The sequence below is a fragment of the Alligator sinensis genome, unplaced genomic scaffold (assembly GCF_000455745.1).
Source record: "Alligator sinensis unplaced genomic scaffold, ASM45574v1 scaffold472_3, whole genome shotgun sequence".
In the NCBI taxonomy this organism is placed as follows: Eukaryota; Metazoa; Chordata; order Crocodylia; family Alligatoridae; genus Alligator; species Alligator sinensis.
Window position 1 is genome coordinate 353794 of NW_005842852.1, and position 14287 is coordinate 368080.

At 42.0% G+C, this 14287-nt stretch overlaps 1 protein-coding gene across 3 annotated transcripts in view; it reads left to right on the forward strand.

Moving 5' to 3' along the window:
* PLCE1 (phospholipase C epsilon 1) overlaps positions 1-14287 on the forward strand; it is a 336566-nt gene that overhangs the window by 268624 nt on the left and 53655 nt on the right. For all 3 annotated transcript variants that reach the window (XM_025191703.1, XM_025191705.1, XM_025191704.1), the window contains exons 8-11: positions 2697-3372; positions 3944-4123; positions 4985-5102; positions 5798-5960. In XM_025191703.1, coding sequence (XP_025047488.1) covers positions 2697-3372; positions 3944-4123; positions 4985-5102; positions 5798-5960 — 1137 coding nt within the window. The remainder of the gene's footprint in view (positions 1-2696; positions 3373-3943; positions 4124-4984; positions 5103-5797; positions 5961-14287) is intronic.

A 14287-nucleotide genomic window follows, 5' to 3' on the forward strand; every position in this document is an offset into this window, starting at 1 on the left:
CACTGCCACAAATCCCACACCCCCCAACCCCACCCACTCCCAACCCTATACCCACATCTCCCCACAAACCCCACACCCACACACACAAACCCAACAAATCCCATCTCCATCTCCCCAGGAATTTTTGGACATGCCAAGTAAATGTTAAGGATTCATTTTTATTATAGCATCTTTTGTAAGTGATAAAGCAGGCTCAAATAAGTATCAAGACATAAAATTGCTGTTCTAATATAATACCTTGTTTGCTCCTCTGATGGATATTTTTCCACCATAAAATGATTCCATATTTCAGACATACAAAAAACTAGAACTCTTGGTTCCAAAATGATACCTTTTATTAGACCAACTGGAAAATGGCAAGAAAATTGTCCTTTTCTGCAAGCTTTTGGGATCAAAGTCCCTTCATCAGGCTCTGGGAAAAGTGTAGATGGTACAAGATGGTAAGAAGTCCCCATAGGTAGGAAATAAACTTCATTTTATTGAGGGAGCTCCCTCTGTGCAAAAATGAGTTTTATTTCCTACCTATGGGGACTTTTTACCATCTTGTACCATCTACACTTTTCCCAGAGCCTGACGAAGGGACTTTGATTCCAAAAGCTTGCAGAAAAGGACAGTTTTCTTGCCATTTTCCAGTTGGTCTAATAAAAGGTATCATTTTGGAACCAAGAGTTCTAGTTTTTTGTATGTCTTTTTGTCTCGGACCAACATGGCTATCAAGTACACCCCTTCTATATTTCAGAGCATTTCAAACTTGTGACATTGATATGTTGTCAAAATCCAACTAAATCAGAACAAATTCAACTGGAATCTCATTTTGATTTCTTCTTATTTAATTAACTCATGCAAAACAACATATAGCAATGAGGATCTGTAAAATATGCCTAGCATTAGAGAAGGAAAATTACAAATTCACTTCTAATTATGGTTCCTTGAAAGTGTTACAGCTTCTAGGATCACATTCCCTTGTGAATTCCACAGCAAGAATGGGAATTTCAAGTCTTAGAATTACATTGATTCTGCATGAAGAAAATCCTCTTCCCCTTAGGGGTCTGATAAAATAGAAATACTCTTCCAAGGCTTGTTAACAAACCTGTTCATGACCAGGTTCTGAACTTTGCTGCATTATTTCTATAGTTCAGTCCCATCTGCACCTTCAAACTATCCCAATTAGAGTTTTTCCTTTTCATGTGTTGCTTCCTTGCATTATGTTCTAACCTCTCCTTTTATCCTTTTTCATTCCTAATGCTACTCAGTACAACTCATGTAAATAAAGGTTCTGAGTCAAACTGAGTTCTGTAAGTTTGTTCTGAGAACTTCCTAGCTATATTGTTTCTGCTAGCTGTTGTCATAGAGGAAATGTGTATGTGTGTCTAAGACAGCATTTCACGTGGCTGTTTCCTGTAAATCGGAACCCTTCCTATTCTATTAAATGTGACTTGAGGCCTGAATAAAGGTCTGCTAGTCTTGTCTATTATGAGCCACTCTCTTGTTAAATCTGGAAAATATTTTTTAGTTTATGTATAGAGGTTTGTTTTTTTAATGTGAAAGTGTTAATCTAGTATGGTGTTGGTAAATACTTTAATATACAGATATTGGGTAAGGTGTATTGAAACCATTCCCAATTTATACTAGCTGAAGATCTGAGCTTATCTTTTTTTTGTTGCTTTTTTACATCTATTACTGCTATACTAAAATGCACTAAATTGTATTAATTACATCTGTACACACCCACCAAATGCTTCCAGACGTGGAAAAAAAACCCAAAACAGCACTTAACTTTCAGCTTGGCGCATCACTGCACCAAGCGCAGCGCATGCCCAGAAGAGGAATCAGGTCAGTTTGACCCAGCTTGCCTCGTGTCTATATAGCTCAGTTTTTCCCCAACATCTGTCAGCACTCATGTAGATGTTTTAAGTTGATTGAAGAAGTTCCTGAAGGGAGGAGCTTTTGTGTATGTGCATTCTGTTTCCATAAACCATATTTGTTAATTTAAAGCTTGCAGCACTGCAGTTGCTAAGTGCTAAAAAAATAAACATTTTTATATTGGTACCTACAAATTCTCAGGTTGAAAATGCATGTTATTTATATAGTGTTTTACACTTCTAGAAAAAAAATATTAAATATTTAATCTCACAACACCCTTGTGAGAAAGGGATATATTTTTGCTGCTATTTGTAATGATAATAAGACTCAAAGAGGTTAAGTAACTAACACAAGTTCAGAGTCATTCAGAAACAAGCATTCCTGTTTCTTTAAGTCCCAATACAAGTTATGTATTATAAATTACTTTTAATGCTTATTTATATATTGTTTTCTTTAATGTGTGGGGATAAACCTGGAAAAAATAATTAATATTAATAATATTGTTAACATACACTTTCATGTCCTATCTGTATTACTCTTAGATCAGTTATAAGAATATATATATTAATTGATTAGTTTGTGCAAACTTACAATAAATAATATATAGATATAATGTATATATTACATATATAATACTGTGAAAGCTTCTGAGTACAGAAAAAGTAGTGTCCCCAAACAGTACAGTACTGTTCATCTTCTTTTGAAACTAAACTATAGTAGAATAGGTATTAATCAGCAATTAATACATCAGCACACATGAGATGCTTCACTACATATACAGTATTTGTACAAGATCTTGACAATGTAAGTACTGTATTCTACTTCATGTGCAGGTTTATAATTGGAGATATCTCAGATTCAGAAAGTGACATTTTTGAGCAACTGAAAGAGTGGGAAACTAATACAACTGAAGAGCAGCAGAAAGCATTCAGCCATGGAATAGAGCTTATTCCCTGGTATGTGTTATCAATCAGAGCCGATGTCCATCAGTTCATGCTACAAGGGGCAACTGTCATACATTATGACCAGGAGACACATCTCTCAGCACGCTGTTTTCTTCAGCTTCAGCCTGACAATAGTACTTTGACCTGGATAAAACCCACCACAGCTTGTCCTGCAAATACCAAGGCAAAACTGGGCATTCCAGTTAGCACTGCAGACCTTGGTAAATTCCAGTTTCTTGGCAATACTGGATTAAATGCACTGGTAGAAGGTTCCCTGGACGTGTTTTTAATAAAGGCTGTGTACATGGGACATCCTGGCATTGATATGCACACTATGTGTGTTCAGAATAAACTTTGTGGTATGTCCCTTGAAGAGAATGGCGTAACACTTCTGTATGGACTTCAGACTACTGATAATAAGTTGCTGCACTTTGTGGCTCCCAAATATACTGCCAAGATACTATATGATGGATTGCTGGAATTAACAAAAGCTGTAAGAAAAATGAGGAAATTTCCTGATCAGAGATTGCAGTGGCTACGGAAACAGTATGTCAGCCTTTACCAGGTAAAATGTATTGTGATAACTAAATGGAAGTTTCTATGATCCAACAGTCTGTCAATATGCATATTAGTATTTGTTACAGGTGGCTTAAGACTAAAGATAAAAGACCTGATTTTGTGTTATGTAACACCACTGAAGTTGGCATTGGCACAGTAGCATAAAGCTAATGTAATTAAATGGAAAATGTAACTTTTGATATTATATTTCATCAAAGGTTTCAGCTGGTATGTTTTTGGCACTCTAAAATTATATATATGATTAGGCCACCAGGGTTAGTATTCAGCTAAACACAAAACAATGTCCATACATACACAGGACCTGAAATACTGAGCAGTGAGAGGTAGGGGAAAAAGAATAATAAGTAAAAGAGTTTACTAATAACTAATTATATTTAGTAATTATTAATCATTACTAACTTATAAAAATGGATTATATTTGTACAATCAATAAAAGTTGCCTTTCTATTATGTACTGTCTTTCATTACTTCATAGTACCTACACCAAAAAAAAATGTTTGGGCTCTTTGATAGTGATTTATCTAGCCTTTGTTTTATAACATTGAGAATTTTTGTAGGAGGATGGCAGGTTTGAAGGCCCAACCTTGGCCCAAGCTGTAGAGCTGTTTGGAGGTAGGCGCTGGAGTGCAAGAAACACAAGTACAGGACTTACAAAAAGCACTGAGAAACCCAATATGCAGAGAAACAACACTTTGGGGATAACCACAGCAAAGAAAAAGAAGAAAGTACTCATGAGGGTAGAATAATTTATTATTCATATATCAATCTTGTTGCTTAAATATTTTAAACTTTTTATCTGTATAATTATTGTATGGCTAACCATGTATTCTGAACCAGATAAAAAAGTGCAGTGCTATAAATGTAAAACTTTAATTTCAAGTTATGTTCCTTGACATTGTACCAAAGATTTCAAACAGGTTGTGCCCCTCTGTACTAGCTACTGCCCAAGACCTTGGAATAACCTTTGTTAGGAAAAACAAGCTATTCCTAAATAAATACTATCTCAGCATAAAAAAATAAATAATAAAATGATGGTGGTGATGATGATGATGATGACTAGTGAATAGGTAACATGCAAGGCCTATAGACAAGCTCTCTGGAGTTTGCATGCACTTTTCTCTTGTTCTGACAGTTAGGGGCATAGAAATTTCCCTAGCCACTGTCCTTTCTTCCTGGACACAAATGCTTACACCAGTTGCCTGGAGAAGGGATTGTATAAGAACTTCTGTGGCAGTACTATACTATTTAATTATTCTTTTTTAGGGAAGAGAAGTCCTCAAAATCCATCCTTTTCAGCTCTTCTTTGTGCTGGTAGACTAGTACAAAACCAAATAGACCACTCCAGACAATTATGGTTGTTATGTGATGTTGCATTGTGGTGACATTTAATATTCCTACACTCCTTTATGTAACCTTGATGATAGTTAAATGATCTTTTTTCTCCGGGAATAGTTTCACTTAAGATGCAACCGTTGGCATTACAGTAGTCATTACTAGTATTTACCTGATTCAGGTCTCACCTTTATAATTCTCAAAAATGATTTGGATAAAATTTGTAACATTTTTAAGATATTTATCATGGTGTTGGCTGTTTCCAGGGTGAAAGTGGAGATGCCACAGATGATGAGATGGCAACTCGTAAGACAAAAAGTTATAAAGAATATCGTAATAGAAGTGGTTCAGATCCTCAAGACATTGAAGAGCAAGAAGAATTAGGTAATGAATATGGGCGAATTAATAGAGATTTTTAAGGTTTTGTTTTAATGTTTTTTGATACAGAAATTACCCTGGCAGCCAAGAGTTCCCCGCCCCCCGCCTCCCCCCCTCAACCCATCAGCAGAGAAGTACCCGCTTCACTGGGTTACAGAGTCACATTGTATAAATATTGCAATAATATACAATATCATTATGAACTTTATAGGCATTTTTACACATGCTCCTGGATGCAGTGCTGGGCGCTTTAGTTAGTGAGCCACGCTAATGAAAAACGTATGCGCATCACGTGTATCAGCATCCCTGCACTGAAAAAATGTCGGTGGGGAACTTTGAACTAAAGCTCATCAAACATGTTTTATTTCAAAGCACCACACCACCATTTTTTCAGCATGGGGACACGTGGGGTTGCTGATACACATGATACAGAAGGCTGCCGGAGCGCATCAATTTCCATGCTGACACACTGGATTTCCAACACATTTGAGCAGTCTCCCCACACATCTGTAGGAGCCCTATGTTGCTAACAAAATCAAATACTCATGCAAATGCAGTTCAACATATATATTTTGAGTGGTACAGAACAGATACAGAAATGTTTTAGAGTTGGTTTAAGTTATGTTGTTGGCTGGGAAAAGCCTTGTCATTATGTAGACAGAAGCGATGCTAATGATGGAAAATATTATTTTCCTTCTTAGATCAAAATATCATGATTAATGCCTCTACCTCTAACACACTGCCCTCTAGAAGAGCTCAGTCCCTGACTGCATCTGGATCTCCTAACTTAGCAATTGCAGCACCTTCACCAGTGAGACCAGTTTCCTCTCCTGTAATGTCATCTGCAAGCAAGAGTCAGTCTAGGTAGGCACAACTCTACTTCTAAAAAATCAAATGATTGGTTTACAATTGTGTTTGAGTGTATTCTTCTCCCTTTTCATGAAGAACTGCAAAGGGAGGTGACATTTGCACAAACCTGTGTCAGAAATCAGTAAACTGCAATGTATCATCCTCTTTGATAGGCATGCCAAATACATGGTTTAGAACATCACAACATGGCTAAGCTAAAATGCCTTGATCTGTAGAAAAATCACAGAGGAGAAGGCTGCAGTGAGTCAACCTATTACAAAATGTGGGTTGGGAAGGTGTTTGAGAGCAACGTAATCATGGAACCTACCTTCTCTAATTCTTTGATATTCTAAACCAGCACAGATATAATTACAGATGTCTTGCATGTATGGGGAGTCAACAGAAATGTTTTAACTGTGTAAAGGGGTTTGTATGTTGCTATGCACAAGTTATTTCTGCCTTGAAGAACTAAATTTGCCTTAAGATTTCTGGTGATAGTTGTTATTTTTTTTTTTTTTGGCCAATGGAGTGATGATAGGGATATGTTTTGAAACCTTTCTTTTTCCACAGACTTCTCCCCCCGTGACCTATGTTGCTATTCAGTCCTTTTTACATGCAGCAGGTCAGGCATATGATTATGACACGGTATTGTGCAACAAATCTATTATTAATAATATAATAGTAATTTGGCATGTAGCCCCAGAGTACAATTTACAGCGCTGTGTGGGCTACTTCCTACACAGGAAACAGTATATTTGTTTCCACATGGCACTTCAGGCAAGCTAACTAGCACAAAGGCTAGGTAATTGCCAGTGTCTTTCCACAGCGTTTATTAGCTCATCGGCAGTGCCATGTGGATGCTTACAGTTTAAGTGAAGACCTTGTTTGGAACAGCAGCGTGTACATAAGATCACTGCTGCTATGTATGGTAAATTTAGTGTGTGAACAAGTCATGTCCAAGGGAGCCTTCCAATCTAAATTAGACAGATAAGGTAATGAATAATGTGGCTGGGGATGCTAGAGAAGGAGGGAGAGATAACAATAAGCAATGAGAAGGAATTATTGCAATTGGTGCAACTTTATATTTAAAGAAAAACAGCTTGTATATTTATCTTATATTGTGTATTTCTTAGGGTTTTTAACATTTTCTTAAATGGTCTGGAGTAACAGTGAGGGTAGGTTACAGTGCTGCAGTCAAGTATCTGTAGCTGCTTTTCCTTTGTTTGTGTCCTTTTCTAAAGCCCTTATTGTGCCCTTTACTTACAGTTCTTCACCTCATCGTGCAAGATTAATGGGTGTATATGTCATAAAAGATTCATCTCCATTACATGGCATTCAACTTATATTTTTAAAAGACTGTAACAATTTTAGTTCACAGAAAACTGAGGAAGCATCACAGATTGATACTCAAGAGACACATCTACATGTGATCTTTACTGTGCAGTAGACACATTTGCTGCTCAGAAAAGCATTGCTGTCTACACGTGCATGGCAATTAGACTGGTAGACTAATTTACTGCACTGTTGGATAGTCCTGTCAGATACAAGTACTGTCTGGCAGCAGAGTAAATTACTGCGCTTAAACATAGTGTAGACAGTGACATCTGGATTGGTTTACTCTGGCTCAAATTGCACCAGAGTTTATTCAGTTGCATTAATTGCACATGTAGAAGCACCTAAGTGGTGGCTTATCAGTTTTAAAAATTGGTATTTTCTTTAATTCACCATAATATTTGTTGTTCCCTAACTGTACATCCCTGAAATTCTGAATTATTCCAAAATAGCATTAACATGGTACGGTTACAAAAAATGTGCAGAACCCATATTGAATTTTTAACATAGTTTTTCACAATTCCATTCTTATTTTAGACTAAATCCTGAGGATCTATAACCCCCCGTGACTGTAGTGGGGGTTGTAACTGTTCAGTAGGTTTTCAAAATGTATTAAGATTTGGGGTAAGATTATGTGCTGTGCCTCTAATAGGCTTATCTTAGAACTCACAGCCCAGGAGAAGTTGCTATAGTGTCTTTAAATCATTCCAATCTTGGTCTGTTCTAGGAGGTATAGAGGCCTAGGGAATTTCATAGATTTCATTGACATTAGGGCTGGAAGGGACCTTGGAAGATCATCGAGTCCAGCCCCCCACCCAAAGGGCAGGAAGTCAGTTGTGGTCATAGGATCCCAGCAAGATAAGCATCCAATACAGTAGATAGCTACGGAGATCTCTCTGAGTTCTAGCAGCCTTTTCCCTGGCTGTCTTAAATGCTGCAGAACTGTATAGAATACCTGGAGTGCTGCATATTATAGAGGGATGTGCGAAGCAGGCAATATTCAATTCAGATTTGGATTCGGCCCGATTTGGGGGACAGTGGTTTGATTTGCTAATTTGGATCACTATCCCAATTTGATTCAGCTGAATCTGAATCTGAAGATTTTATTTTGATTTGGAGAATCAGCGATTTAACCATAGACACAACTTTATATGTTTTTTCTACATACCTCGAGGTACCAGGTGCGGCTCATGAATGCTGAGATGGTGGGGGCGGATGAAGCATCCCAAGGGATTGCTCCCGTTAAACAAGCTACTAACCTACATAAGCAAGGATTCTTTGTGATATCTTTTATTGAGCCAACTGTGTAGTTGGGAGAACTGCTGGATCAGTTTTTGGGCACCAAGTGCTCTTCTGGTGTGAGAGAGAAGCAGACACAGGCTAGCTTCCAGCTAAATGGTTAGTCCAATAAAAGATCCTTTCCTCACAAAAAATCCTTGCCTTGGACATTTCCTGGACCATCATGGCTACAGCACTCCATTTGTACTACTAATCTATAGAGGTGCACTGATATATCGATCCATATCAGATTGGCACCAATAAAAGAAAAATTGACATTATCGGCAACTGACCTTTTTTTTCTGATGTAGCTTATAATGACACCAGTGAATGCTGCATACATGCGTGCAGCCACAGCATGTACACAGCCAGGAATGCAGTCCATCAGCTTGGAGAGCAGTGTCTGCCCAGTAAGTCAGTGGTGGAGGGAAGGGTGTGGGGGAGAGAAGGGGAATGGGGGGGGCAGATCCAGGCCCCCATGGTGAAGGAGACAGTGGGGCAGGGACTGGGGCAGGCACTGCCTAGTCAGGGTGGGGCAGGGCACGGGATGGAGCTACAGGCAGCTTGTCCAGGAGGCTTAGGGGGGCAGATACCCACCACTGCATGAACCCCAGGAGAGGCATAGGGGGCATGTGCCCCCCCAGATTTGTGCTTGAGGCAGGCTCCCCACTGTAGGCTTGGAGCTAGGGGCAATGCCAGCCTCTTCCCAGAGCAGGGGCTGGGCCGAAGCTGCTGTTGGGGTGGGGTGAGTAGTGTTGCTGGGTGGGGTGGCTATGGGGTGGGCTACAGTCACCCCAAAATTTGCTGTAGCCCCCCCCTCCCAGTGCCACTGCCACTTGCCCCAAATGCAGCCCTGGCCCAGCCCCCTCATCAGGAAGAGGCTGGCACAGCCCATGGCCCCAAGTCCACAGTGAACAACCTGCCCTCACCCCATGCACCAATCCAGGGGGGCACATGCCCCCCATGCTTCCCTGGGAGTGCACACAGTAGCCGCCCCCCATGACCTCAGGATGAGCTGCCCATAGCTCCGTCCCCCACCCTGCCCGACCTCCATATCCTGTCCCTGTCCCACTCCCTCCCTCACCGTGGTGGCCTTGATCTGCCCCACGCTCCTTCTCCCCCACAGACTTACTAGCTGGACGCTGCTCTCCAAGCTGCCAGTCTGCATATTGGCAATCAGATCATTATCGGCCGATATGACTGGTTAATAATTGGCTATTAGTATCGGCTGATCAAAAGATCTTTATCGCACCCCTGCTAACCTACATAGTTACACTCCTTCTTCCCTGTTTCCTGGACTCCCTGTTCATTTTATGTTAGGCGGTTGTTTAGAAACATAGCAGGAAGAGCATACACCAACTTCAGATGCTTCCTCAGCCTGAAGAAGGGTATTTATACCCAAGTTCATCTAGTCCAACTTTCTGCTCAAAGCAGAACCAGCCCCAACTATATCGTTCCAGCCAAGGCTTTGTCTAGCCAGGTCTTACTACCCTCCTAGTGAGAAAGTTATTCCTTATATATAACCTAAACTTCTCTTGCTGAAACTTGAGATCATTGCTCTTTGTTCTGTTTTCTGCCACCACTGAAAACAGTCTAGCTCCATCCTCTTTGAAACCACCCTTCAGGTAATTGAAGGATATAGGCGAGGGGCATAAATAGAAGCCTACACATAGGCTTCTACAAATGTATTTGAATCAGACCTAAATCCTTTACTGGTTCTGAATTACTATGTGTATAAATGGTTATATCTCACTTGCTAAGGATACATGTAGTACATCACCATACAATATGGCTACAGGGGTGTAGGTTGTAGCTGTGTTGGTTTAAGGACATAGACAAAGTTTCATAGTAGGTAGGGTCGGAAGGGACCTGAGCAGATCATCAAGTCCGGCCCCCTGCCATGGCAGGAGGGAGTGCTGGGATCAAATGACCCCGGCTAGGTGATTATCTACCCTCCTTTTGAAGACCCCCAGGGTAGGAGCGAGCACCACTTCCCTTGGAAGTTGGGTCCAGATCCTAGCTGCCCTGACTGTAAAGTAGTGCTTCCTGATGTCTAGCCTGAACCTACTCTCAGTCAACTTGTGGCCGTTATTCCTAACGTAAAGGTTCTTTGGGTAAATCTGATATCATTTATTAGATCAACTCAGATATTTGGAAAAATTCTTCTTAGCAAGCTTTTGGATTTAAATACCCTTCTTCAGGGTGAGGAAGCATCTGCAGTTGGTGCGCGCTCTTCCTGGATGGAAAGATAGAAATAACCTCACACGGTGAGGGAGGGAATGGGACAGGGACAGGGTGCTTTCTCAGCCTGACAAATGGTATTTAATAGGGCTACGTGAAACAGCACCATTTCATTTCGACTTCGGTTTTGCCATTTCAAAGGAACATTTTTTTGTTTTGATGTTCTGAAGCACTGTTCCATTTTGTTTCATCAAAACCGTTTTGCTATTTTGACATGGTTTCAACGTGTTTTGACGTTTCGCCCATAGGCTATAATGGGGAATCACAAAAATGTCTATATCTTTGTCATTTCTTGCCCAATTTGGATTGTAGCCCCTTCTAAGGGCAGGACGCCTGCCAAAGTTCAAGGTGATAGGTGCAGGGGGTTCTGGGAAACTGCACCTCAAACTGTTCAAAACAAAACTCATATCACTTGTCAGCAGCAGCAGCCTGCTGTCATCCCGCATGCAGATCCAGGGGTCATGCCCCCCTAGGAGGGCTGCAGAGCTGTGCCAGACTCTTCCCAGGGGGCACAGGCCCCCGCATCTGCATGTGGAATGACAGCAGGCTGCTGCTGCTGACTGGGGCCAGTGCCAGCACCTGAGTCTGCCTGGTGCAGCCTTCACCGAGCTCCCAGTTTGATTCCCCAGCTCCTTGATCACTTCCTCCAGCTCTCTGATCATTTCCTCAACTCTTCCCATGCACTGCCCGGGAAGAGCTTTGAAAATGATGAGAGAGCTGGTGGAAGCAATCAGAGAGCTGGGGAATCAAACTGGGAGCTAGATGTCAATATCAGAGCAGTCCTTTCCCCCTCTTCTTCCTACCTTAGTTTCTGTTAGCTGCAAGCAAGTCGAAACATTTTGAAACTTTTGAAACATTTCAAGTGCCCTCATTTTTTTTCAAACCTGTTTCAAAGCCAAACAGCTTTGAAACAAAACACCCATCGAGATTTTGCATAACCCTAGTATTTAAACCTGAAAGCTTGCTAGGAAGATTTTTTTCAACTATTTGAGTTGGTCTAATAAAAGATATCAGATTTACCCAAGAACCTTGTCTATAATATGGCTAGGAATTACAGTGGGCGCATCTACACCTGCCCCTGTGGCACCATTGTTACCACACCATGCCAGCAGTGCATGGTTATTTTTAGCCACTACATCACTGTAGCAGTGCACTGTAGCAAGAGAGCATGGTGCTATGGTATCATAGCTGCAGCATCACATTTTGTGCCTGCTGACACTGCGTTACCATAGCACATTGCTACAGTGACATTGCATTTCATGTAGGCATGCCCAGTAAGTTGTAACTTACTTGTAGGTACAAGATTGTATCCAGCTTCCTTTTGATTTTTTCCCTTTCCTACCTAAGTCCCTTGGGAATCCAGAAGCTTAGTCCCCTAAGAGGACCAATTTGATACATGTATTCAGAGAACACTTAAAACAGATCAGTCGGATAAGGCCTCTTAGAAAAAGCAGTGACAACTACTTTCTTTTTAAAGGAAAGAAAGAAAGAAAAAGCAGGGAATGATATTGGGTTTCAGTGCCCACAGCCAGAAATGTGGTAATCAATTTGCTCTAAAAACACATTGGATATAGAGGTCTTAAGAATGGCCAGGAGGGGTACTCCTGCACAGCTCCACTGATGAGTTTCCAGGTTCTGTGTATACCAGCAGGTGCAGATCAGTTGGGCAAGCTCAAGAGAAGGTGTCCTAACAGAACCAGGGAAATAGTGAAAATATACCCTAACTCTCCAAATGTATTGAATAGGGAGCCTACCTCAAGGCATTAAATTGTAGTAGGTGGCAGAGCACCTATAAGGAAATCTAAGTCTCCCTTGGGGAGCTAGTCCCTAGTAAAATGTTCTTAAGCAGTTCCCAATTACCATTCACATTTTTTGATTACATTCTGTCCTCCAGCCTAATTGTTTTCAGCTTTGTGAAAATGGTCCTCTTGAAACATCAAGTGCATGCATGCACATGTGAATGCATGAGTGTGTACATGCATATATGTGTGTGTTACTGGTTTGGATATAATTGGCTGCACATAACAATGTAGTAAAGTCATGATGGTTGCACCTAAGTGGACAGTAAACTTTAGTTCAGTTATCAATTCTTCAGTCACCTATCAGGAAGATTTCTCAGCTTAAGAAGCAGAGGGAGCATAGTTAGAGAGGCCATATTGTTTTAAGGGGAAGGACAGTCCAAATGCTGCTTCTCCACCATGAGAATCTAAACCAGGAGTGGGCAATTATTTCAGGTGGAGGACCATTTAACGAGTTTTGGTGAGCTGTCAAGGACCACAACTGTAGCTCGCCCCTTGGTCGCCATCTTGGGACCAGAAGTCCTGGCCCCTAACCTCTGATCTTTGCCACCAGAAGTCCCTCCCCTTGCCCCCAGAAGTACTCCTTTTGAGAAGGGGGTTTGCCATCTTGGAACTGGAAAAAAACCAAACAAATTATATACTAAAAATCAAACACTGACAATAACATTTTAATTTTATTTTAAAGTATATTTTTGTCCTGATTGGTGTATGTTTGTGTGGTATATATATAGGTAATAACTTAATAGCTCAAAACGAAGTCTTACTCTTGTATATTGTGGGGGGTAGGGGGATGGGGGGGGTCTGTGGGTGTGTGTGTGTGGACATGTAGATGTTGGGTGTGGGAGAGGGTGTAGGGGTGTGTGTCGATGTGGAGGTGTTTGTGCGGAGGTGTGGCTGGGTGGGTATGGTGTTGTGGGGTGTGTGGAGGGGAAGGGTGGTTGGGGGTGTGCATGGGCAGGTGGTTATGGGGTGTGTGTGGAGGGGTGTGGATACATGTGTGTGGTGCGGTGTGCGCATGTGGTAATGAGTGGGGCTTCCCCCCAGAGGTGCGCAGGTGTGTGTGGGAGGGCGTGTGTGGGGAGGAGTGTGGTGTTTGTCGGGGTGGGGTGGTATTTTTGAGGTGTGTGATTGTGTGCAGCAGAGGGTGTGGTTGTGGGGGAGGGTTTGTGGACATGGTGAGATGTGCATGGGAGTCCCTTGTGCATGCCTCCCTGAGCTGGTCAGCACCTGTTCTCACCCCACAACAGCCTGGAGCCCTGCAACTCCTCCCCACAACTGCCAGCAGCCCCAGCCCTGCCCTGTGCTTGCTCCAGACTCACCCCCACTGGAGCAGATCAGCCAAAACCTGAGCATAGCCCTGAGAATAGCCCTGACCTAGCCCGCCCTGCGCCTGCTCTGCACCACCCACCTGTGCAACGTTGTGTCTCCCCCTGGGCACACAGTAGGGCTGGGGTGGCTCTGCAGCTGGACTGCCTTTCTCGGCAGCCCAGGTGGCAGCGGCTCCTTCCAGCTGCTGCCACTGCTGCTGGCCCCAGCCCCACAGTTCTGGTAGGGACCCACGCTGCACAGCCCTGACTCTACATGACCCACACCTGCTCTGGATTCGCCTACCCAGTCTCAGCAGCAGCAGTATGGAACAAGAGCTGTTGCTCAGCACAGGGGAAAAGTGGCTCTTCCCCCTCGCTGCTGCCA